The sequence below is a fragment of the Uranotaenia lowii genome, chromosome 2 (assembly GCF_029784155.1).
Source record: "Uranotaenia lowii strain MFRU-FL chromosome 2, ASM2978415v1, whole genome shotgun sequence".
In the NCBI taxonomy this organism is placed as follows: Eukaryota; Metazoa; Arthropoda; class Insecta; order Diptera; family Culicidae; genus Uranotaenia; species Uranotaenia lowii.
In genome coordinates, this window is record NC_073692.1 from 293,043,912 (window position 1) to 293,071,326 (window position 27,415).

A 27,415-nucleotide genomic window follows, 5' to 3' on the forward strand; every position below is an offset into this window, starting at 1 on the left:
AGAAGGTTAAGTTTTGTGCCCACAAAATCACTCGTAGGATAAAGCACTACTCGAATACGCTCTCCAATTTTAGCCACTACCTCCACTACGCAGTTAAATGGTAACATGGTTCCCGGGGAACTGAAATGAAGGGATCCCATAAACTCTGCCTGGAGCCTTTAAGCTTGGTACCTACCTCGAAATGTCATTAAACTATCCTTTGGTGCGAGAGAGCACACTTGCGTTAGTGCGCTTCACGAATTACAAACAGACGAAACCACTCACAGAAATACGTCTTCTCATTACTCGAAGCCGGGGCTCTGATTTAAGGACTCAAACTCCATAATGCTTCTTCATGATTCGAGGTAAGCGCAAAAAACTCTCCGCTTGGCAACTCGAGGGCTGGTCTCTGAAGACTCGAGATCTGATCCCTCCTCGCACATGTCTCATGTGCATGACATGTCCATGACTAAAAGAAAAGCAGCGGCTAGACCAGCCATGGCAAGGTACTCTCGATTACGGAACCTCACGGCCGGTTGGCCTTTGGGTAAACAAGGACTTCACGGATAATGTACAGAAAACCTGAAATTCAATGATTTTTTGTTTTTTTAATAATGTTTTTATGCGGCGTGTTACCTGTGTGTACGAAACAATGTTCTGCCTGTAATGTGCCAATGTAAAAAAGCTCACTAACCGTGATATACTGCTCATGGTGTTGCGTCCCGACGTCGTGGTTCCGGAAATCCAGTTCTGGAAGCAGGAGGACCGTCGATGTATTGATATATGTGTCGAAGGGATGCCAAAACTTTCGGCACCAGCGCGCGTTGCTAGTCCAGTTGTCGTTGGCGTCGAGTTTGCCTCGTATCCGGACAGGCCAAGAAGGGAAGTTCTCCTTGGAAGTTAGGATTCCGCAGATCCCGAGGAAGATGATGATGGTCTTTTACGGTTAGGCGCAAGACCACAAAGAATCTGCGGGCCGAGCCGTGAAGATGCCATCTGGTGTTTCCAGGCGAATTCCTTGGAATAACAGGATCACTTAACACAACACGGACTTTGCTCACGGACGCCTGATTCAGAAGAGCGATTTTTTTTGGAAGATAGATTCCTTTTCGCTTTCCATTTTTCTCTTTTTCTTTCCTCCTTTTTCTCCTCTGTTAATTGACAGCAGGCAGCAGTAAAAATGTAGCCTACTGTGGTGCTATCTTTTTGTGAGACTTTACAACACGGGTTGTTCTGATGGGAGCATTTAACGGCAGCAATGATAGCAATTCTGAGCAATCCACGTGGTTCTGCAGGAGTTCGAAGATGAAAAGCCGTTGTAGGTAAACGCGCCTTGATTCCAGTGTCAGCAAATTCAATAACAAACAGCGTTGTTCATAAGGCGGAAGGTTATGAGCATCGATCCATGGTAGTTGACGCAGGGCATATCTGATGAAGCATCGTTTTACTCTCTCGACGCTGTTTACATGCACAGTCTGATATGGTCCCCAAATTTGTACCCCGTACTCCATAATACTGCTCACAAGAGCACAGTACAAAGATTTTAAACTGTAGACGTCATTAAAGAATTATGTGTTTCGTCGTATAAAGCCAAGAACTGCAAAGCCTTTGCTACTGTTGCGGAGATATGCTGGGAAAAGTTTAGCTTACTGTCCAAAATAATTCCAAGGTCCTTGACAGTAGATGTCCGGTTCAAAACGGTCGTTAGTACTGTATATTTGAAATTCAGTGGACGACACGTAGCAAGAGAATGAGATGACACTGTACTTAGTAACATTGGGTGCCATACCGTTTTGATAGCACCAACTTGAAAATGTTTCCACGTCCCTTTTGAAGTGCACAACAATCAACCAGATAGGAATCCGTTCGGAAAATTTTGAGATCATCGGAGTACAGTAACTTTTCTGATTCGATCATGGAGCTTAGGTCGTTTATGAAGAGAAGAAAGATCAAAGGTCCTAAATGGCTTCAATGAGGAACTCCATAAGTGATTTCAAAAGGTTCCGAGTTAATGTTTTTCAGTCATACAAAGTCAGTTCGGCCTACAAGATATGAGTTGAGCCACGTACAAAGCCAATTTGGGAGTCCAATACGACGCTTTTTTCAATAGCCAGCTCGTGTGATACCTTATCGAAAGCCTTGCTGAAGTCTACATACACAGCATCGACTTGTTGACGTTTTTCTAGTCTAGAAACCAACTTGACTTGGCTTGATATCTAGTCTACCGACTCGAGACCTGACTTCTCCTTGACTACTCGAGGTTAACACGCATGCGACTCGAGATCCCACCTCTCATCATAGAGATTTGGGGTTGAATAAACAAACCTCTCTTAATGGATATCTTATATTTGTAGCTACAACCTTGGGACCGGATATACATTACTCGATAGCCCCCGTCGATGGGGTCTGTCTTCTCCGACCGTTGTCCGGTCTTCTTCTCTCCTTTCGGCTGGCAACTCTTAGATTTTCAGCCTCGTGGCTCCTTCTGCCATCGTGTGCCGATCAAGTGTCGCTTGTCTTAGATTTATACCTGTCACAGCACAAGTTTGGAACTTTTTTACGATACGACTCGGTTGTTTCCCGACAATAACGACATCCTACATAGGCACGAAAAGCTTGCCCGATGTCTTAAGCCTCTCTAATCGAGAGTATCCGCTGACAGTGGTTCACCCTTTGAAACAGGTTGAGTACCACTAACTTTCAGTGCGTGCTACACGGCTAACTCTTACCCTAAAAACAAACAATCAAAACCCAAAACTTCGTAGATACAATCACAATTTAGTCTTACGACATATTAAAAACCTAAGGTAGCTAAATATAATGTGTTGCGATGTTTCGGAGTTAAATAATTAATATCAGCGATTACTATAACTACTTATAATTCGAGTTTATTGCGATCTCGTTTACTAGCCGCTAACCGATAAGCGCGCGCTTTTTAGTAGTCTCTCCACAACTGACTACTTCCTGTGTTTCTCGGTCCATCTGTCATAAAAAGGCTCCTGTCACTCAGCTGCAGATAAAAGCCTTTCGTGGTATCCCAACATCTCCCTCTCAATAAAGATGATAGTCTCTGTATCGAATGGGAATGGTTCGTGTTCTAGCAGATCTCCTCAATGGAACCACAGCTTCACTCGCTTCTGCTGTAGGCATCTCTGGTGTGGCAATTTTCCTCGTTGGCTGCATGTCAAAACTGTCGATCAATATGTCCAAAGGAAGTTGCTGATGATCACTCGGTCCTTCACTGTAGCGACGTATCATTTGGTTAATGTGTGCTGATACAATTCGCCCGTTGTTCAACTTCACCATATACATCACGCTCCCGCGACATTTAACCACTTCCCCCGAGCGCCACTTCGATGATCCTCGCACATGCTGCTGAACATACACTGCATCGCCAATCTCAAAACGTCGTATTCCTTCTACATCCGGAACCTCATATTTCGTGGTGTTCTTTGGTGGAAACAAAAGATCTAAATGTGAACGTATACGACGTCCAAATAAAAGTTCAGATGGTGATTTTCCTTCACTAGCATTACGGTTCGGAGTTATTCTGTAGTTTAACAAAAATGTGTCTAAAGCTGATTGCAAGTCTCCTTCTGGATGATAAATTTTGGCCAGCGATCGTTTAAACGTGTCCACAAATCTCTCAGCCTGCCCGTTAGACTGCGGGTGGTAAGGTGGACTTCGTATGTGCTCAATGCCATTCTGGGTACAAAATTTGAGGAAAATATCCGCAGTGAATTGCCGACCATTATCACTGACTAGCGTTTCCGGCATTCCAAAACGACAGAAAACATCTCGAAGCATTTTAATTGTAGTGGCTGAAGTACAAGTTTTGGATGGAATTATTTCGGGCCATTTGGTAAAAGCGTCTACAATTATCAAAAAATACCAACCGTAATGCGGCCCTGCATAGTCAATATGCACTCTTTGGAAGGGCCTAATTGTTTCAGGCCATGCCTGCGGATTTGCTCGAGCTGGAGCTTTCAAAGATATGGCGCACTGTCCACATCCGCGTACCCACTCTTGAATATCAGAATCTAGCCGTGGCCAATAGATGTAGCTTCTTGCCAAGGCTTTCATCCGCTCTATGCCTGGATGAGCAGTATGCAATTGTTTCAAGACCTTCGTGCGATAACAGCGCGGTATGACCAGACGATCTCCGAACATAAGGCAACCCTCAGTGATGGATAAAGAGTCCCTTATTTCGTAGAATTTCTTCGTTTCTCCTTGAAGCTTGTTAGTTGTTACCGGCCAACCATTCTGAAGAAAGTTGACAACCTTCGAAAGCTCATCGTCTTTGTTGAAAGCAGAGCGAATCATTCTAAAACTGAGAGGTATATTTAACGAATTTATAGCAACATGAAGTACCTCTTTTAAATCTGCGTCAACTGATACGGCTGCTATGACAATATCATCGTCTGGTTTTGCACATCGATTGATCAGTCTAGACAATAGATCTGCATTTCCGAAGTCAGTGGTTCGCACATAAAGAATTTCAAAGTCGTACGCTAAGAGCGTTACTGCCCATCTCTGTAGTCGATTCGCAGCATAAACTGGCACTCCTTTCTTAGATCCGAAAATAGAAAGTAAAGGCTTGTGATCCGTTTCCAGCTTAAAATGGCGTCCATAGATAAAACGGTGAAAACGGGTAACAGCAAAAATCAAAGCAAGACCTTCTTTTTCTATTTGTCCGTAATTTTGTTCTGCTGATGATAGCGCACGAGATACATGATAAATCGCTTTCCTAGTACCATCCGGAAAAACGTGTTGGATGCAGGCACCGATACCAAAGTTAGATGCATCAGCGGAAACGATTATTGGCAAATGTGGATCGTAGTGTGTCAGTGCCAAATCTGATAACAAAATCGTTTTAAAAGAGTCGAAACTTTTCTGGCATTGTTCAGTCCATTCAAAATGCGTACTCGATGACTTCAATAAATTGTCCAAGGGATACCGCAAATTACGCATATGCGGGATAAATTTTCCATAATAATTTACAGCACCCAAAAATGACCGTAATGTTGCAACATCGGTTGGTGCTGGCATGTTAGAAATGGCCAGTGCTTTTTCCGGATCTGGACGTATTCCCGTACGATCAATGATGTGGCCTAAGTACTTTACTGACTCCGCAAAGAATTGGCATTTCTCTTCCTTCAACCGTAATCCGAACTCTCGAAATTTCTTCAGCACCTGTTCTAGACGGTCATCATGCTCTGCTTTCGTACAGCCAGTGATAATGACATCGTCTATGTACGGTTTCACGCCAGGAATTCCTGCAAGAATGGTGTCTATTACTTGCTGGAATGCTCCAGGTGCGGAACGTAGTCCCGGTGAAAGGCGATTGTATTGATAGAGGCCTTTGTGTGTATTTATAGTCAGGTACTTACGGGACTCTTCCGAAACGTTCATCAGCAAATAACCGTCACGAAGATCCAAAATGCTGAACATAATTCCACCGGTTAAAGTTGCGAATATCTCGTCTAGAGTTGGAAGTGGGTATTTGTGAGGCGTTAACACTGCATTCAAGCCAGTCGAATAGTCTCCACATATCCGCACCGTCTTATCCGACTTTTTAACGACCACGATAGGGGCTACCCAATCGGAAAACGAGACAGGGGTGATAACACCACGTCTTTCGAGCCTGTCCAACTCCTGCTCAACAAGGTTTAGAGAACCAAAAGAAACTGGTCGCTTTGGTCGAAAAACAGGAACGGCGCCGTCTTTCACTGTTAGGTTAACTTCAACTTTGGCACATACACTTGGTTCATTAGAAAACACATCCGAGTATCTGGATTTCAGTGCTCTTATTTGATTATCGTCGGATAGGTGCAGATTCCGACAAATGCTGCTAATAGGAACGTCCCAAATGCCAAACCGTTCGATCCAATCGATTCCCAGAATGTTAAGATTGGATTTGGTAACGTAAACAGTACCTTGTTTTGATTTTCCTGCTAACGTCAAAGTTGCTTGAAACTGCGATGATAGTTGTAAGTTGGACCCAGATGCTGTTAGCGCTCTTGCTGATGTAGTTGTGGTGACAGGTTTACCAATGATAGCCCAGCGCTTTTCAGAAATCACTGTGATGTCAGACGCAGTATCAAGCTGTAGATCTGTTTTGACACCGTTTACTAACACTACAACATATTTCCTCGACGCCACATTCAGTACTTGATTACACACCAACGATCGAGATTTGTATCGGTGCCAATTATTACCATCTCCGCGACCACCACCTGAACGATTATGTTTGTATGGCACATTTCTGGATGGACGAATACAGCCACAATAACCTTCTTTATGCCCGACTTGTTGACATTCCGCACAACGATGGTTTGCGTACTCACATTCACGAACGAAATGAACTCCGCCACACAACCAACAGGGAGCTTTCGGTAGATTCGTTGATGTTGCTCGAGTATCAGTGTGTGTAGCTGCCCTATGCACAGAATTCACTTCTTGCTGCTCAACCATAGATGTGTCTTTCCGCAAATTCACTAGCCTGTTACATTCATCCGCCAGTAGAGCCAGGGTCATGGTATCTGGTTCGGTTTCTAGTCGATTTATAAGACGCATTCTTATTTCCGCTTCATCTGGCGATTGCAAGCCGCATACGAACACTAGGCACTTAAATTGATCAACGGTTGTTCTGCCAACATTAAACTCTTCACAGCGCCGGTTAACTGCCGCAGAATAGCTTATATAATCTTCGTGGCTGGATTTTACCGTTTGGAGACAACGATAACGTTTTCGAAACATAGATGTGCCTTCGCCGAAAACAACTTGGAGTTTCGCAATCGTTTCATCAAAATTTAAATCCTTTGGAGTTTTTGGAAGTATGAAATCGACATAACGTTGATGTGACACAGGGGAAAACTTTCTTAGCAATAATCTAACTTTGCTCGCGTCGTCCAGTGCTGACGCATCCTTGCTGAACAAATCCTCATAACGGCTATACCAAGTTAGGAAAGTAACTTCATTTTCGGGATCGTACACAAATTCGGACATAGTGTTTGATAACGATTCCAAAACAAACTCATTAGCATTCGTTTTTTGTGCCACTGAATTTTTAACTAATTCTTCGAGAAGTTTCTGCTGACCTTGAAGAATACTCATAAGGAGTTGATCGCTTGGTGGATGATTGGTAGCCATCGTTGTTCTAGAAATTCCAAATGGCTTAAACGAACGTTTTAAGAAACACACGCAACCGGAATCCTCGTCGCCAAAATGTTGTGATGTTTCGGAGTTAAATAATTAATATCAGCGATTACTATAACTACTTATAATTCGAGTTTATTGCGATCTCGTTTACTAGCCGCTAACCGATAAGCGCGCGCTTTTTAGTAGTCTCTCCACAACTGACTACTTCCTGTGTTTCTCAGTTCATCTGTCATAAAAAGGCTCCTGTCACTCAGCTGCAGATAAAAGCCTTTCGTGGTATCCCAACATAATGTCTACTCACGGGTCCGTTTCTTACCTTAACTTCCAAACAATAACAATGTTCAAATCACTGCTTGGACGGCACAAGTGTATTACTCATAGCATTCAACTTCACAGTCGCATCCGGTAAACTGGCAACCCTGTCGGGCTGCACTGGTCGAAGGGCTCATGTCAACTTCCCGAAGCACCTCCGTCAACTGCTTCCAGCTGACTCTTGCCGCGTCAGCACTTTTTCCTCCGCAAAAGCGGGACTCGCAAAACCAAAATGGCGCAAAATCGAGTTCGGCTCAGTAACGGCTCAGTTCCCAAAACTACCCTATCAATAATAAATCCTAGCTTTAGAATTAGCTGATCCAACACATCAAACAACCAACTCACCTAAAGGGGCCGTTTTGTGCTAGGTCTAATAGCAACTGGTCAATGCGAGGTCGTCTAGGTACGACTCTACAATATTTATCAATCACTTGAATGGTTTTGTTTGGGAAGGGAATTCTTTATGTTTGAACTCTCCCTTTGCCTGGTCTAGAAGCGGCGGCTCCTTCTTTTTCCTTTTGTCCTGCGGCATCGAAGTCTTTCGCAATCTATGGCAAATAATTGTGTCTTAGCACTCTCATCTTTTTTCGTATCACAACGTTTTACTCGCCCACTAAGGGTCGTTGTCTGTTCCCGATTACAGCTTCCACCGTCGGTCGGATGAAACCAATTGTTATGGCTTGTGTGCCTGCAAAATCAACGTTATCCTGACACAGTTTCGCAATGAACGTTTGCACTTCACTCACTCACCCAGCTGGAATGGTTTCTTTTGCCTTCTTATTCAGTCGTTTTCTCAAACCCGGCGCTTTCTTCGATCTACAGTTAGAAGCAAGTTTTGGTAAGGAAAAGTGATAACTACATCTGCAGTATTACCTTAGTTTTCGCTAGACTCTATTTTGTTGCCGCTAAGGAACACTTAACGAGCACCTGTACTACACTCTGTGAGTTGAAGAAATGCCTGATTTCATGCGATTCGACAACGTTAGTTCGCTTTATCTCACCTTATGACCCACGCGGTTCCAAAATCTTCTCGATTGTCCTGAATGCGACTCTGAAATGCGAAAAAATGGCACGATTTTAGTCACAAACTATTTTCACAGCGATGGGGAGCCGAACGATGAATTTGTCTTCTTCGGTTGCTATTATTTTGATTTTTCGATTATTGTTTGTTTTGCTTTCCCATGTGTGCGTTTGACAGAGATACACTCTCATTTATAAACACGCATTTATGGTGGGTTTTTGACTCAGATGGTCGGACTACACGCACAAAACAAAATAGCTACACGAACTTAATTATTATGCTACAGCTCTTTCTACAAGATCCACTGCAGAAAAGTCGGTTCTTTTATCCCATTAGTTTCCTTCATAGGATGCGGCAGCACTCGGATAATAACCGACGCTATAGTATCATACACACGCATGTGGTGCATCCATGACTTCCACTACGGAGAAGGTCAATCTTTGTGGTTTCAATCATGGGATCTGACACACGCTACTCAGATTCTCTCCGAATAGAGAATAATCACACACCATCCACGGACTGCTGTAGATTCCAGCCCTCTTGATAGGCAGTCATGATCCGAGTGAACCCGTCACTGACCCGACTTTCGTGTCCGCAACCGGCCGCAACGTGCCACAACGAACATTGGACAAGTGAACGCCACATGTTCAGATGTTTTCTCTATCTCACCGAAAGTCTGGAAAAAAGGCGAAATCACTTTTCCGATACTTCATGATCATCGGGCAAAATGGCGAAACCACGTGTCCGGATTTCATGATCATGTAGAAGTCAACTTCACCGTCCCTTTGCACATACATATTGGCCAGTGTGCCAACGGGTAATGTGGCTTACCCATTTTTGCAGAGTGACCGATTTCTACCTCTTTTGCACAACCGGAAGATTTTAAGGAATTCCATGATCATCGTTTGAAACGCCGTATGTACCCCGAACAGTATAATATTTAAGCTGTTAAAAATAAATTTCCAAAGACCGCTTAGTATGAATTTGATTTGTCTACATGTTTATTAAATTTGTAACTCATTTTACACCACTAAATCCTCTATCCCACCTTCTCCTCAAAACCGTTCCTAAATATTTCATCCTTCCCACACACATGAAAAAAAACCTTCCCATCCCAAGAACCCAAAATTGTGTATCACTAACTTCAATTGAGATTTTCCACAGGTATGATATGTGCAGAAGAAGGAAAGGCGGTCGCTGTACGAAAGGCACAGCCGGTAATGATTCTCTGCTAGATCTTCAACTAGTTGTTACGATAATTTCACATACCTACTCTTAGTATTGTGTTTTTCTTTTCCTCGAGGGAAGAAAAATCATGCCCGTATTCAGAAGTTAATTGTCACCTTATCTTAACCGCATTTACCCGCTACTACCTACGTACCTGCCTGCCTGAATAATAAAATCCCAACGAAAGGGACCACCCAATGACCCTCCACACACCCACCCACAGACTGTTGCCAAATTTCACTAATACGCGTAGATATGCATCTTTGTTTTTAACTTTTGTTTCTGTCATGTTGCTTCCAAAAAGCATAAACCTATCGGTTTGGAGTAGCTTAGCAATCAAAAGCTACGTGATGCTAGCAAAAGATAATTAGTAACTTAATTGGTCCTCCAGATCAATCCATTTAGTAGAAGTAGTTCTAACAAAAACAAACAATTAAACCAATCTTATGAAACTGCATTGAGAACCTAACCTCAAAAAACGAATTTACGTACGTCATAATACAGCTACGAACAAATCAGAAGGACTTATCAGGACTTTTGACCAAACGTCAGAAACATAAACAAGATGGCGTCCAAAGAGACAATGTTTATTTATAAATGTATGTTCCTACCCCTTTTTCCTCGATTTCCTGTTCCCTATCTTAATAGTTCCTGAGCTTTCGCTCCCCCATTTACCTCCTTTTGTTTATATAGCTGTTCCACCGATTTTCCCATTGTTTTATACATGTTTTGATCAAATAAAAGCTGGAAATTATTACCTTCTGTTACAGACTAGATATGTGTAGAAGACAGTACGCAAATGACGCGTGTAATCGCGGTACTGCAGGTAATTATAGGCCAACAAATCGGCTCCTCACCACCAATCAATTTCCACCAATAATCGAATTGTTTATGTATCAATTTCAACCTGGGACACCAACATTTTGGTGTACTGTTGTTTTGATCTATTGTTTTCTCTGTCATCAATATTCTCTTGTGTAGAGCACCAACAACTACTGTTTGTTTGTTTTGTTTTCCTTCATTGTATCCTATTCTATTCGCGTTCTCAAACTGATTGACTCTTTCACTGCGTGGGAATTGTTTGCACTCATAAAACCTAAGTGCTTATTTTCTACTTTTGTTTCTGTTCTCTCCTCTCTCTCTCATTCTCTCACAATTGGCTCTAAGTTTCAGAAATGACTGCCCTATCTCTCTGTGTGGTCACAACTCCTGTAAAAACTTTCGGTAGAGAAATTCTTGTAAAAAAATCTTTTCATCACTGTGATTTTTCATCGATTCAGATGTAAATTGTCATCAAGCGTCTTTCTCTTTGAGGTTTTTAAATGTTTTTAATCATAATGGCACTTTTCAAATTAAATCACTTTCTCATATGATTTTATTTTTTTTATAAATGTGTAAATTCAAAATCATTGTACACAAACATTTTTTAAATAACACTTCTATCGGAATCTTATATATAAAAATGGAGGCGTTTTCTTTGTGATAACATCACGTATGAATGGTCGATCGGAATGAAGTGAAATTTGGTATCCGAGGGTTTTTTGGGTCAGAGATGGTTTGTATAATACTTTCAAGAATCTCACTTTTTATGAAAGGGGGGTCCCCATACAAAATTATCTCTTCACATCTTATATATAAAAATGGAGGCGTTTTCTTTGTGATAACATCACGTATGAATGGTCGGTCGGAATGAAGTGAAATTTGGTATCCGAGGGTTTTTTGGGTCAGAGATGGTTTGTATAATACTTTCAAGAATCTCACTTTTTATGAAAGGGGGGTCCCCATACAAAGTTATCTCTTCTTCACATCTTCTTATATATAAAAATGGAGGCGTTTTCTTTGTGATAACATCACGTATGAATGGTCGGTCGGAATGAAGTGAAATTTGGTATCCGAGGGTTTTTTGGGTCAGAGATGGTTTGTATAATGCTTTCAAGAATCTCACTTTTTATGAAAGGGGGGTCCCCATACAAAGTTATCTCTTCTTCACATCTTCTTATATATAAAAATGGAGGCGTTTTCTTTGTGATAACATCACGTATGAATGGTCGGTCGGAATGAAGTGAAATTTGGTATCCGAGGGTTTTTGGGTCAGAGATGGTTTGTATAATACTTTCAAGAATCTCACTTTTTATGAAAGGGGGGTCCCCATACAAAATTATCTCTTCACATCTTATATATAAAAATGGAGGCGTTTTCTTTGTGATAACATCACGTATGAATGGTCGATCGGAATGAAGTGAAATTTGGTATCCGAGGGTTTTTTGGGTCAGAGATGGTTTGTATAATACTTTCAAGAATCTCACTTTTTATGAAAGGGGGGTCCCCATACAAAATTATCTCTTCACATCTTATATATAAAAATGGAGGCGTTTTCTTTGTGATAACATCACGTATGAATGGTCGGTCGGAATGAAGTGAAATTTGGTATCCGAGGGTTTTTTGGGTCAGAGATGGTTTGTATAATACTTTCAAGAATCTCACTTTTTATGAAAGGGGGGTCCCCATACAAAGTTATCTCTTCTTCACATCTTCTTATATATAAAAATGGAGGCGTTTTCTTTGTGATAACATCACGTATGAATGGTCGGTCGGAATGAAGTGAAATTTGGTATCCGAGGGTTTTTTGGGTCAGAGATGGTTTGTATAATGCTTTCAAGAATCTCACTTTTTATGAAAGGGGGGTCCCCATACAAAGTTATCTCTTCTTCACATCTTCTTATATATAAAAATGGAGGCGTTTTCTTTGTGATAACATCACGTATGAATGGTCGGTCGGAATGAAGTGAAATTTGGTATCCGAGGGTTTTTGGGTCAGAGATGGTTTGTATAATACTTTCAAGAATCTCACTTTTTATGAAAGGGGGGTCCCCATACAAAATTATCTCTTCACATCTTCTTATATATAAAAACTAGCTGACCCGGTAAACTTCGTTTTACCTTCAAAAGTATAAATCGTAATAAATGTTTAATTTCATCTACACGTCCTTAACTGCATTGTGCTCGCCAATAGATTCTTATGGAAATCGTAACAAATAAAGTTTAATTTGTATTGGGACCCCCTATCATCGAAAGTGAGATCCTTGAAACTATTATGCAAACCATCTCTGACCCAAAAAACCCTCGGATACCAAATTTCACTTCATTCCGACCGACCATTCATACGTGATGTTATTACAAAGAAAACGCCTTCATTTTTATATATAAGATGTGAAGAGATAATTTTGTATGGGGACCCCCCTTTCATAAAAAGTGAGATTCTTGAAAGTATTATACAAACCATCTCTGACCCAAAAAACCCTCGGATACCAAATTTCACTTCATTCCGACCGACCATTCATACGTGATGTTATCACAAAGAAAACGCCTCCATTTTTATATATAAGAAGATGTGAAGAGATAATTTTGTATGGGGACCCCCCTTTCATAAAAAGTGAGATTCTTGAAAGTATTATACAAACCATCTCTGACCCAAAAAACCCTCGGATACCAAATTTCACTTCATTCCGACCGACCATTCATACGTGATGTTATCACAAAGAAAACGCCTCCATTTTTATATATAAGAAGATGTGAAGAGATAATTTTGTATGGGGACCCCCCTTTCATAAAAAGTTAGATTCTTGAAAGTATTATACAAACCATCTCTGACCCAAAAAACCCTCGGATACCAAATTTCACTTGATTCCGACCGACCATTCATACGTGATGTTATCACAAAGAAAACGCCTCCATTTTTATATATAAGAAGATGTGAAGAAGAGATAACTTTGTATGGGGACCCCCCTTTCATAAAAAGTGAGATTCTTGAAAGTATTATACAAACCATCTCTGACCCAAAAAACCCTCGGATACCAAATTTCACTTCATTCCGACCGACCATTCATACGTGATGTTATCACAAAGAAAACGCCTCCATTTTTATATATAAGATGTGAAGAGATAATTTTGTATGGGGACCCCCCTTTCATAAAAAGTGAGATTCTTGAAAGTATTATACAAACCATCTCTGACCCAAAAAACCCTCGGATACCAAATTTCACTTCATTCCGACCGACCATTCATACGTGATGTTATCACAAAGAAAACGCCTCCATTTTTATATATAAGAAGATGTGAAGAGATAATTTTGTATGGGGACCCCCCTTTCATAAAAAGTGAGATTCTTGAAAGTATTATACAAACCATCTCTGACCCAAAAACCCTCGGATACCAAATTTCACTTCATTCCGACCGACCATTCATACGTGATGTTATCACAAAGAAAACGCCTCCATTTTTATATATAAGAAGATGTGAAGAAGAGATAACTTTGTATGGGGACCCCCCTTTCATAAAAAGTGAGATTCTTGAAAGCATTATACAAACCATCTCTGACCCAAAAAACCCTCGGATACCAAATTTCACTTCATTCCGACCGACCATTCATACGTGATGTTATCACAAAGAAAACGCCTCCATTTTTATATATAAGAAGATGTGAAGAAGAGATAACTTTGTATGGGGACCCCCCTTTCATAAAAAGTGAGATTCTTGAAAGTATTATACAAACCATCTCTGACCCAAAAAACCCTCGGATACCAAATTTCACTTCATTCCGACCGACCATTCATACGTGATGTTATCACAAAGAAAACGCCTCCATTTTTATATATAAGATGTGAAGAGATAATTTTGTATGGGGACCCCCCTTTCATAAAAAGTGAGATTCTTGAAAGTATTATACAAACCATCTCTGACCCAAAAAACCCTCGGATACCAAATTTCACTTCATTCCGATCGACCATTCATACGTGATGTTATCACAAAGAAAACGCCTCCATTTTTATATATAAGATGGAGGCGTTTTCTTTGTGATAACATCACGTATGAATGGTCGGTCGGAATGAAGTGAAATTTGGTATCCGAGGGTTTTTTGGGTCAGAGATGGTTTGTATAATACTTTCAAGAATCTCACTTTTTATGAAAGGGGGGTCCCCATACAAAATTATCTCTTCACATCTTATATATAAAAATGGAGGCGTTTTCTTTGTGATAACATCACGTATGAATGGTCGGTCGGAATGAAGTGAAATTTGGTATCCGAGGGTTTTTTGGGTCAGAGATGGTTTGTATAATACTTTCAAGAATCTCACTTTTTATGAAAGGGGGGTCCCCATACAAAGTTATCTCTTCTTCACATCTTCTTATATATAAAAATGGAGGCGTTTTCTTTGTGATAACATCACGTATGAATGGTCGGTCGGAATCAAGTGAAATTTGGTATCCGAGGGTTTTTTGGGTCAGAGATGGTTTGTATAATACTTTCAAGAATCTAACTTTTTATGAAAGGGGGGTCCCCATACAAAATTATCTCTTCACATCTTCTTATATATAAAAATGGAGGCGTTTTCTTTGTGATAACATCACGTATGAATGGTCGGTCGGAATGAAGTGAAATTTGGTATCCGAGGGTTTTTTGGGTCAGAGATGGTTTGTATAATACTTTCAAGAATCTCACTTTTTATGAAAGGGGGGTCCCCATACAAAATTATCTCTTCACATCTTCTTATATATAAAAATGGAGGCGTTTTCTTTGTGATAACATCACGTATGAATGGTCGGTCGGAATGAAGTGAAATTTGGTATCCGAGGGTTTTTTGGGTCAGAGATGGTTTGTATAATACTTTCAAGAATCTCACTTTTTATGAAAGGGGGGTCCCCATACAAAATTATCTCTTCACATCTTATATATAAAAATGAAGGCGTTTTCTTTGTAATAACATCACGTATGAATGGTCGGTCGGAATGAAGTGAAATTTGGTATCCGAGGGTTTTTTGGGTCAGAGATGGTTTGCATAATAGTTTCAAGGATCTCACTTTCGATGATAGGGGGTCCCAATACAAATTAAACTTTATTTGTTACGATTTCCATAAGAATCTATTGGCGAGCACAATGCAGTTAAGGACGTGTAGATGAAATTAAACATTTATTACGATTTATACTTTTGAAGGTAAAACGAAGTTTACCGGGTCAGCTAGTCTTATATATAAAAATGGAGGCGTTTTCTTTGTGATAACATCACGTATGAATGGTCGGTCGGAATGAAGTGAAATTTGGTATCCGAGGGTTTTTTGGGTCAGAGATGGTTTGTATAATGCTTTCAAGAATCTCACTTTTTATGAAAGGGGGGTCCCCATACAAAGTTATCTCTTCTTCACATCTTCTTATATATAAAAATGGAGGCGTTTTCTTTGTGATAACATCACGTATGAATGGTCGGTCGGAATGAAGTGAAATTTGGTATCCGAGGGTTTTTGGGTCAGAGATGGTTTGTATAATGCTTTCAAGAATCTCACTTTTTATGAAAGGGGGGTCCCCATACAAAATTATCTCTTCACATCTTCTTATATATAAAAATGGAGGCGTTTTCTTTGTGATAACATCACGTATGAATGGTCGGTCGGAATGAAGTGAAATTTGGTATCCGAGGGTTTTTTGGGTCAGAGATGGTTTGTATAATACTTTCAAGAATCTCACTTTTTATGAAAGGGGGGTCCCCATACAAAATTATCTCTTCACATCTTATATATAAAAATGGAGGCGTTTTCTTTGTGATAACATCACGTATGAATGGTCGGTCGGAATGAAGTGAAATTTGGTATCCGAGGGTTTTTTGGGTCAGAGATGGTTTGTATAATACTTTCAAGAATCTCACTTTTTATGAAAGGGGGGTCCCCATACAAAGTTATCTCTTCTTCACATCTTCTTATATATAAAAATGGAGGCGTTTTCTTTGTGATAACATCACGTATGAATGGTCGGTCGGAATCAAGTGAAATTTGGTATCCGAGGGTTTTTTGGGTCAGAGATGGTTTGTATAATACTTTCAAGAATCTAACTTTTTATGAAAGGGGGGTCCCCATACAAAATTATCTCTTCACATCTTCTTATATATAAAAATGGAGGCGTTTTCTTTGTGATAACATCACGTATGAATGGTCGGTCGGAATGAAGTGAAATTTGGTATCCGAGGGTTTTTTGGGTCAGAGATGGTTTGTATAATACTTTCAAGAATCTCACTTTTTATGAAAGGGGGGTCCCCATACAAAATTATCTCTTCACATCTTCTTATATATAAAAATGGAGGCGTTTTCTTTGTGATAACATCACGTATGAATGGTCGGTCGGAATGAAGTGAAATTTGGTATCCGAGGGTTTTTTGGGTCAGAGATGGTTTGTATAATACTTTCAAGAATCTCACTTTTTATGAAAGGGGGGTCCCCATACAAAATTATCTCTTCACATCTTATATATAAAAATGAAGGCGTTTTCTTTGTAATAACATCACGTATGAATGGTCGGTCGGAATGAAGTGAAATTTGGTATCCGAGGGTTTTTTGGGTCAGAGATGGTTTGCATAATAGTTTCAAGGATCTCACTTTCGATGATAGGGGGTCCCAATACAAATTAAACTTTATTTGTTACGATTTCCATAAGAATCTATTGGCGAGCACAATGCAGTTAAGGACGTGTAGATGAAATTAAACATTTATTACGATTTATACTTTTGAAGGTAAAACGAAGTTTACCGGGTCAGCTAGTTTTTATATATAAGAAGATGTGAAGAGATAATTCTATAATTCTATATATAATTATAATCTATCGGAATATATGTATATATATAGAATTTTTCAAAAGTCAATAATATGGTAATTTTACTATTTTTATGTTAATGATAAGCACAAATCAGTTTTACATGCACTTATTAAGGGTTAGTTAACTTTTTTAAGAAGAAATCTTTTTAGTTTGTTAGAATGAAAAAGGGAACATAATTTTTCAAATATACTTCATTTCAAATGTTTTCAGATTGTTTTCGAACATAATTGATACTATTTATCACTTTGTTTTATTGTTTATTCTTTTTTTTCTTGTGAGAGTTAACATCCCAAAGAAAACAGATTAAACGAACCGGTTTAGCCACCGACCATGGCTTAGGGCTTAGAGAATAGCGTTCAAGTCTTTCAAGCCAGAGGTCAGGAGATCGAATCAGTACTATGCTTACATAGTACAAAGTTCTCTTTCTGAGAGCTGGTGGTTTAAGCATTTGTTAAATGCTAGCCATCATATCCTTGGAAGATGTTTGTTGAGTTTCATTTTGATTGCTGTATTATGCAGCTAGTTTTATTGTTTTTTTTATGACAGCGCTTAAAATGCTTAGATTTTTCCTTCCACCAATTAAAAATAGTTTTGGAAGTTCTGAGTTTTAACTAAACATCATGTTTAAGGTGTTTAAAACAGTTCAGAAACTCTGTAAAAACTTCAATCAAACACAACATTTTAACTTTGCTGTCTGAATGCTTTTTTGAAACACGTGGTGTTAGTGTTTATAATCCGTATCAAATTAAGTGTCAGTTCTTAATCAAATTAAATCGTTTTTTATTGTAATATTTTGATAAGATTTAACAGATCAGTTTTCTAAAATCTCATACACTTTAAACATATGTTTTCCTTTTCTGTAACTAGTAATCGCCATTTACGAAACATTAAAACCTTACATTAAAAGGCAGTTTCAATATGTTATGGTTATTCTAAATGTCTGAAGATAGTTCTTTATATTCGTTACAAAGATGTCCATAAATTTCCTTGAAAAAAAAGGATTTTATTTAATTCTTAAAAAAATGTAGAAATCATATTAAAACAAATTTTTAGAAGAACTTGCGATTTGGTTTTAAACAAAAAGCATTTTTTGAAATTAGAATTAAACAAATCTAAAAATAAATGGAAAAAAATGGCAATATAATATTTTACTAGCCCAAAAATTCTTTTGAGCTTATGGAGCCAGCTTTGAAAGTTTGAACATTTTTTATTCGTATTATTAAAAGTTTTACTGATTTTTTGTCTCTGACACCCATTTAAAGATTTTAAAAGTTCCACTAGAGCTCTTTCAGCGATTTTTTCTTGTAAATTTTGCAATCTTTTCTTTAAAAAAATAAATGTATTCTGAGAAGTTCACAGGAGCAAACAGAGGAAATTTTTAGAATATTGTGAGCAATTCATAAATGCTGAAATATTTTATCAAATAGAACAATGCAAGATGTTTCTTTTCTACTTATTACAAAAATGAATTTCTCTGCAGACATGATTTTGGTAATCAACACCTAAGTTTTTTTTTTCAACCGAAGATTCAATGTAAACAAATCCTCTTGCATAATTGAAGTAAAAAAGAAAATAACCAAAACCCATTGTAAGTAAAAAAAACTATTACAAAAAATGTATTCGATTTTCAGGGTAAATGAAGAGTTTTTCGATTCAAACTCAACATAAAAATTCAATATCAGTTCATTTCAATAAATTTTAGTTCTAATTATTTTTATTTTTATTTTTATTTGCAGCAATAAATTCCACATATTTTATTTTTATCAATTCTGTTATTAATATTGTTATAATTTAAAATTTATATTTTTTTAAAGCCAGAAGTGTATAGTTTTGAAATTTTAGACTTGAAAAAACTTATGAAATTTTTTTTGGGAGAAGAAAAATAAGTTATTAAAATAAATGAAAACAAGAACATGATTAAATAATTTTTCCAAAATTATTCAATTTAGAATATTTTAAATTTTAACCGTTTTTATCATATAAAATATCAAAAATAAGCAGAGCAACTATGATGTTCACTGTTATTTTTGTCAAAGTAGTAAAAATTTAATATCAGTGCATTCATCATAAAATTTACCATTTGAAAAATTGCGTTATTTGGTAAATGAAATTTAATTGTATGAGAACTGAAGATGAGAATTTTCGGTTTGGTTTGGAAAAACTTCTTTTCAACTATATTGTTTATTTCTTGTAAATAATTATTTACAATTTCGCAATGTTTTTGAAAATATTAGATGAAGTTATGTGATATTTTGTATTCAAATTACTATAAACAGTGTGTTGCAAGATCATGAGAAAAATATTCAATTTCATTGATAAAATTCAAAAGAGACTTTGGATTACTTTCTAAAGTTCTGGATCAAATTAGTTCTCAAGATGACAGGCGTGATAAAATCACAAAATAGATTTGTATTTACGTAATTTAAATGCACAAATTTCTAAATTGTTGAATATCTTGGCTGTAATCTCTCTAATGATCTGTTTGATATTTTAATCGATAGTTTTTATATCATTTTTAAATAGTTTTTTTCGAACCTATTTCATATTTCGAAAAATCAACTGGTACATAAAACCCTAAAACTGAAACTTTGAAATTTGGCTGCTAAAGTTAAGTTTATTTAGGAATGGGACAGTAGACTGAATCGATTTGAGATCATTTTTATATTTTTCCAACCCTGGGGTCTAAAAATTTCGTTTTGGGTCAAAACATATCCATGACTTTTATGTTTGTATGGAAAATTTTAATATTTTGTTCTGAAAAATCAACATCATGTTTATTTCTTCTGTGAAACCGAGCCTATAGATTTTGTGCTAATTAATAAATTCTCTACAGGAAATTCCCTACTGAACAACTTTGTCGAAGGCCGTAACTTCGTATCTTATTAGGCAATAAAAGCTAAAAGCTTTTTGTCAATGCTTTTTGGCATTGAAAAATAAAAAAAAATCAATCGACATCACTGCTGGTTCCTCACGAAGTATTGCATGAAATGTTGACATGCAATACCTCGCAAGGCACGCAGCAGTGATGTCGATTGGTTTTATTGAATTTAAAATGCCAAAAGACATGCCCCCATTAAAAACCTAATAACTTGTTTGTCTAATAAGAAACAACAAAGTTGTTTAGCGGAAACTTCTATGTAGAGAATTTATAAATTGTACGAAAAGTGTACCATAAGCGAGTTCGATTCCACAAAAAAAAAACAAAAATGATGTTGATATTCCAGAACATAATTTTCAATTTTTCCATACAAACCTAAAAGTCCAAATTTACTCATGTAAACGTTACTTAAAAATTCTGTCAAAAATCATGGATGAGTTTTAAATCAAAATGTAGCTTTAAAGACCCCATTGTATAAAAAAGTCAAAAATGACCCCAAATTGACTTATTCTAATGAGACAGTTATGAATGCGTGAATCTTCAAAAAACGACCGTTTGATCTAAATACTTTCTAAGAAGAAGGAAATGAAGGTAATCTTATGATAAATCATGAAAAATATGAAAAAAGGTTATCATTTTTAGTTGGAAATATTCCAACTTTATTCGTGTCATGATATTGATCAGATCATTCAGTCATGATATTGATCAGTTTTACACTTAAATTTAGTCAAATCGGTAGAAAAGTTGGCTGAATTTTCCTTCTTCAATTTTCGCTACTTTTTTGCCAAGTACTTCTTTTTAAATAGTAATTAGGATCAATTTCGAGGATTGAGCTTTCGGCAGATTTCAATTTTGAAATTGACAAGACCTGGTTTTTTGTGTTTCTCTAAAACACGTTTTTATTGAAATGTCTGGCTGACAAAATCTGACAAAAACATAGCAGAATCATCATCAGATTCAATTGAAAGTAATTTCGATTGGTTTAGATCGCAGGTTTTCAGCTATACAAACAACAGTACTCATTTTAGGTTTTTAAAAACAATGAAAAGCAGTTAATATACCTCTCTCAGATATCTTAAACTTCTCTTTTAAAAATTTCAAAACAGTTAAAATGAGCCAAACAGTAAAAATGAACATCTGCCTACCGTCAACTCTTATAAAGTAATAAGGTGTATTAGGGTGTCCCAAAATTGCATAGCTTCTGGGAATCTGGGGGCTCACCCTCCAAATGGTAGATTAGGATGTGCAGAACAAACTTTTGTATGGGGCCGACTAAAAAAAATCATGTTTAGAGGTTCCGCAAGCGCGATCTTTGAAAGAAGTCCACTTTCAAAAGGTTTGATTTTAAATAAATTCTGAGTCCAAAAAATTTATAATTTATAATTTATACATTTATTTATACTTATAATTTATACATTTATTATTTTTTAAATTTTTTTTTGAGTTAAATACTACTCGTAAAAAATGAGAAATAAACCAAATTTGTATCAAAATGTAAGACAAGCAGGCTATTTCCAAGAAAAAAAAAATTGTTGGTCCAAAATTTTTGGATTCATCTGAACAAAATGTGTACCAAGCGTAGAATATTATTGATACCAATGCCATCAAAAGATGCAAATTTTTATGCACTTAAACTTTGCTGAACAAAATATGTTGTTTGTATCATTGTGTGAAGAGCTATTCACGGTTTTATCCTTAACAAAAACTAAAAGTTAGGATATCTTTAATTCAATTTATCAAATTTGTCTCAATAAATAACTACTTTAAAATCAAAATACTTGTAAAAAAATACTTGGATGGTTTAAGGTAGTCATCAGAAGGCCATTTGCCAAATTTGAGCGGAATCGGACAACAGGAAGGGGTTGCACTGAATCTCAAGTGTAAAAGGGATTCTGAGACATAGTGTTCTAAAAAAGCATAAAAAACTGGTTTTTCATCATAATTTTTTTTCTTTACCAATCGATTGCTTGATAATGTAAATTTTATTAAAATTTCAATTGAGACTAACATTTTACCTGAAGACTGCAACTCGATTGGACTTAAAACAAAAAAGTTATGGCTGTTCAAAGATTGTATTTTTGTGGCAAATTGTCCTATAAAACGCAATGAGTAAAATGTACTCATTGTGTGTAACGACAATTTGCCACAAAAATACAATCTTTGAACAGCCATAACTTTTTTGTTTTAAGTCCAATCGAGAATCCCTTTTACACTTGAGATTCAGTGCAACCCTTTCCTGTTGTTCGATTCCGCTCAAATTTGGCAAATGGCCTTCTGATGACTCCCTTAAACCATCAAAGTCTTTTTTTACAAGTATTTTGATTTTAAAGTAGGTATTTATTAAGAAAAATTTGATAAATTGAATAAAAAATATCCTAAATTGTGATTTTTGCTAAGGATTAAACCTCGAATAGCTCTTCACACAATGATACAAACAACATATTTTGTTCAGCAAAGTTTAAGTGCACAAAAATCTGCATCTTTTGATGGCATTGGTATCAATAATATTCTACGCTTGGTACACATTTTGTTCAGTTGAATCCAAAAATTTTGGATCAAAAAAATTTTTTTTTCTTGGAAATAGCCTACTTGTTTTTCATTTTGATACAAATTTGGTTCATTTTTCATTTTTTACGTGTAGTATTTAACTCAAACAAAATTTAAAAAATATAAAATGTATAAATTTTTGGACCCAGAATTTATTTAAAATCAAATCTTTTGAAAGTGGACTTTTTTCAAAGATCGCGCTTGCGGAACCTCTAAACATGATTTTTTTTTAGTCGGCCCCATACAAAAGTTTGTTCTGCACATCCTAATCTACCATTTGGAGGGTGAGCCCCCAGATTTCCAGAAGTTAGGCAATTTTGGGACACCCTAGTGTATACTTCATTTCTAAACAGATTCTCGTTCAATTTCATCATTTTTTTCTGTTTCTTTGAATAAAATTTACATCGAAGAATTATCCATGCTCAGTGATGGTTTGAATCATTTGACTTATTTTTGAATCATTTGGTTATAACTTCTTTTGAAAACATTTTTCCATGAAATGATGTTCTAAACTTTAGTAGATACAGATCTAAGCTACAACTTTCTTGTATGTCATAAATATGTATCTTCAATGTGGTATGAATTGTAGGATTTAATCCAACCCGCTAATCCAAATGATTGTGATTACGATCATTGCTCAAAAATTTAAACTTTTCGATTTCTCATTCATAAGGCATAAGAGATACAGGTTTGTGTTGGTCACAAAAGTTGCAGCTAAGATCTAGTTCTACTAAAGTTTAGAACATCATTTCTGGGAAAAATGTTTTCAAAAGAAGTTATAAGCAAATGATTCAAAATTAAGTCAAATGATTCAAACCATCACTGTCCATGCTTATGAACTTTCATACATTTAATTTTAAATTTTCTATTTAATTTACAACCTTCTTACTGAAAATATTTTTCCAGCTTATCCTCGTTTATTTCAATCTTTCAAATCTCTGTAATGCTGTACAGTAAATAATTTTTTTCAACTGTCCAATTAATTGATTTCCACTTAACTTTTACTCGAAAAGTAATCCTCTGCAATTTTTCCAGATTACAAATGACTCAGTTACAAACTGTTTAACTCCGACACTGCTTCATGTACTTGTTCCACAAAAAACTAACAATCTGGTGAAGGTTATCCATAAAAAAAGGTTTATATAGATTTAAGCTTTCTACTAACCTTCTATGATTTAGCGTAAGTTGTTGGTGTAATGGCTCCTTTTGTAAATATGCATATTCAACTTCCAAATCAGTTCTTCTGTACAAAGTTTCGAACTACCACTAACCATAATTCTGTACTGTTTCATCGCGCAATGCAATGCATCCTGGTGGTCCGCTTTGCTGCTAACCGAAATCGAAACCAAAACAAAAACAATCCTCCCACCCCTCAAAAGGTTTTGCGTACGTTGGAGGCGCTTGCGTCGTGAACAAGCGGCTGGAGAAGGTCAACAGTGTTGCCATCATTGAGGATACCGGTGGTTTCAGCGGAATCATCGTTGCCGCCCACGAGGTTGGCCATCTGTGAGTATCAACCGCCTGTGATGACACTATTTTGTTCTGTAAGAAATGTTTTGCCTTAATTTTGAACCTCTTTTACAGCCTCGGAGCTGTCCACGATGGGTCTCCTCCACCGAGCTATCTGGGTGGACCTGGGGCCGAGAAGTGCCGCTGGGAGGACGGGTACATCATGTCCGATCTGCGACACACGGAACGGGGCTTCCGGTGGTCACCATGCAGTGTTCAAAGCTTCCATCACTTCCTCAAGTAAGTTTAATTTAGTTTTTTTCGTGTTTTAATCATTTGTTTCTAGTATCATTCTATTTATGTTACGATTTATAATTGAAAACTAGGAAAATCGTTTATTTCGAATGAATCAATCTATCCTAGAAACTCTTTATGAACTATGTATGTCGTATTTTTTCATAAGATTAGACTTTTGAGTTATAAGATAAATTAATTTACAAGTACAAGAACAAACCTGTCTTGTCTCTCGGTTCATCGAATCGACTCTTGGTATTACCCCTACTCTTTGGAGACCCTACTCTTGATCACACCTCGAATCGCGATGAAACTTTACTTTAAAGTAGAAAGTATGCAGGTGACTTCTTTCCGATACTCATAAACTTAAGGGTGATACGGTCAAAATTTGGTCAAGGGAAAACGTGTGTAAATCGGTGAAATCGTTTATTTAAAAAATCAAATTTAATTTCTTTTTCAAGTTTAATTAGTATAAAATTCAGGAAAAATATTCAGTTAGGCTTCCGCTTTTACAAATCCGAATTGCCGGGCCTTACGCTTAACCCCTGCCATCAGATTTTGTACAGCCACCTTGTCCACCTTCTTCGCCGCAGAAAGCCAGATTGCCTTGAACTCCTGCTCGTCCTTTGCAGTTTTTTGGTCTTATTTAGATTCCGCTTGACAATAGCCCAGTATTTCTCAATTGGGCGGAGCTCTGGCGTGTTGGGAGGGTTCTTGTCGTTGGGAACCACCTGCACGTTGTTGGCGGCGTAACACTCCATGGCCTTTTCACCGTAATGGCAAGATGCCAAATCCGGCCAAAACAGTACGGAACAATCGTGTTTCTTCAGGAAAGGCAGCAGACGTTTATTCAAACACTCTTTCACGTAAATTTCTTGGTTGACAGTCCCGGAAGCTATGAAAATGCTGCTTTTCAAGCCACAGGTACAGATAGCTTGCCAAACCAGATATTTCTTCGCGAGCTTAGACAGTTTCATGTTCTTGAAAATATCTGCTACCTTTCCCCTTCCTTTTGCCGTATAAAACTCCTATCCCGGAAGCTGCTTGTAGTCGGCTTTGACGTAGGTTTCGTCGTCCATTACCACGCAGTCAAACTTCGTCAGCATCGTCGTGTACAGCCTCCGGGATCGCGCTTTGGCCGTCGTATATTGTTTATCATCGCGATTTGGAGTCACTACCTTCTTGTAAGTCGATAGTCCGGATCGTTTTTTTGGCTCGATGCACGGTTGTAGACGATACACCCAGCTTATTTGCGGCATCTCGGAGAGAGAGGTTAGGGTTTCGCTTGAAACTACCTCCAACTCTCTTTGTCGTCTCAGCGGCTTCCGGTTTTCATTTTCCCCCCGATGCAGACTTCCTGGCTGTCGACAAACATTCCCCAAACACTTTCATTACATTTGTAACGGTTGATTTGGCAACTTTTAGCGATTTTTCCAGCTTTGCGTGCGAGTAGCTAGGATTTTCGCGATGCGCGAGCAAAATTTTGATACGGTGCTCTTCTTCCTTGGACGACATTTTGACAACTGAAGAGTGAATTCTAAAATCAAATAGGAGCAACATTCTACACACACACACCTTCAAAATGAGGGGTGTTCAGGTTTTTTAAATGCAAAATTGAATGAAATACGTCAAGTTGATATTGACCAAATTTTGACTGTATTTAATCCTCTCCGTCTAAAGGTACTCATTTGCGACTTCCTCTGAATCGTGAGATTCATGGTTTGCTTTCCACATCGAAACGCGTTACGATCGGGAACCCCTCATTCTGGACTAGCATCCTTTTACGTTACCAAGCTTCTTCGTTACTTATCAGATCAACACTCTGTGTGGTCAGCTGCGTCCAATCTCAACTTCTGCACCAGCTGAACCGTTCGACTTCTGCGCTGAGCAATCCTGGGACTCCACCTTCCGGCCGCCAGTAACACGTATTCTGCACTGGTGGTCCCCTGCGCTTTGCGCTTTGAGAGTACCCCGTTCGATCTAACTAATTTGGATGGAATAGAGTTTATTCTTTATTCCTATTCTAAGTATGATCTTCACGTAGCTACTCTTAACACTAGTGCCACCAGTGATCGTCAATACCCGAATTGCCCATATTTAAGTTTCAACAGATCTCATTCCACGAACACTGGCTCTTTTCAAAACGTTTTTGAAAACTAGGCATTTGGGTGAGTGAAAAGACTTCAAATATCTTGTAATACAGCTAGGTTGCGAGGTTTTCGTTTCGAACGTGATTATAAGTGAGAAGAAAAATTTAAACCCAAGTGAAAGTGGTCAAATCACTTGCTATACCCGCTGGAGATGGCACTCGGACACATCAACAAAACTTATTGGTCGGATTCTTTTCGTTGAAACTAATTCCATCACTGATCAAGTGAGAATGTAGTTGAATCAAAAGATTTTGAAATGGATTCAATTGAAGGAGATAATTTATACTTATTAGGTCTCAGTTCTCATTCAAGTCCTTAGAGAGGTATGTATGTTATGTATAAAACAGACTCTGTTTTATTACTATCGCTTGATTGACTATTATTCGATGAATATTGTACCCTTTACCCATCTGAGAAAAACAATTCAAGTAAATTTTGTGTGACACGATTACGTATAACTTATGGATCAGAAATGCCTCATCATCATGGTAGAAAACATTTTTATTTTCACAATAATCACATGCCTGCGATTTAATGCTTTGGTGCTTATTTCTACTTAAGCCTAGTGTCGTGACGGCACTTGCTCACAATCATAAGCAAGACGGATCACGTGCTTCTCCGATAAAATTCTCCAATAAACTGAGCTAAAGCGTTAGCCGATCTTATCGCGTTGCGAAAACGAAACTTACAATGTGCGAGCAAGACTTATCCGGTTTCGCTTTCTTCAATTTGACTTTTCTCTCACTCTCAGATTTTTC

At 37.6% G+C, this 27,415-nt stretch overlaps 1 protein-coding gene across 4 annotated transcripts in view; it reads left to right on the top strand.

The window, feature by feature from the left end:
• The window catches only part of LOC129748797 (A disintegrin and metalloproteinase with thrombospondin motifs like), a 633,996-nt gene that overhangs the window by 572,065 nt on the left and 34,516 nt on the right, over positions 1 to 27,415 (top strand). For 3 of the 4 annotated variants that reach the window (XM_055743549.1, XM_055743551.1, XM_055743552.1), the window contains exons 8-10: positions 10,471 to 10,526; positions 24,144 to 24,270; positions 24,349 to 24,513. In XM_055743549.1, the coding sequence (XP_055599524.1) occupies positions 10,471 to 10,526; positions 24,144 to 24,270; positions 24,349 to 24,513 (348 nt within the window). Of the gene's footprint in view, positions 1 to 9,637; positions 9,691 to 10,470; positions 10,527 to 24,143; positions 24,271 to 24,348; positions 24,514 to 27,415 lie in introns of all 4 variants that reach the window. The other variant, XM_055743550.1, reaches the window with a different exon arrangement.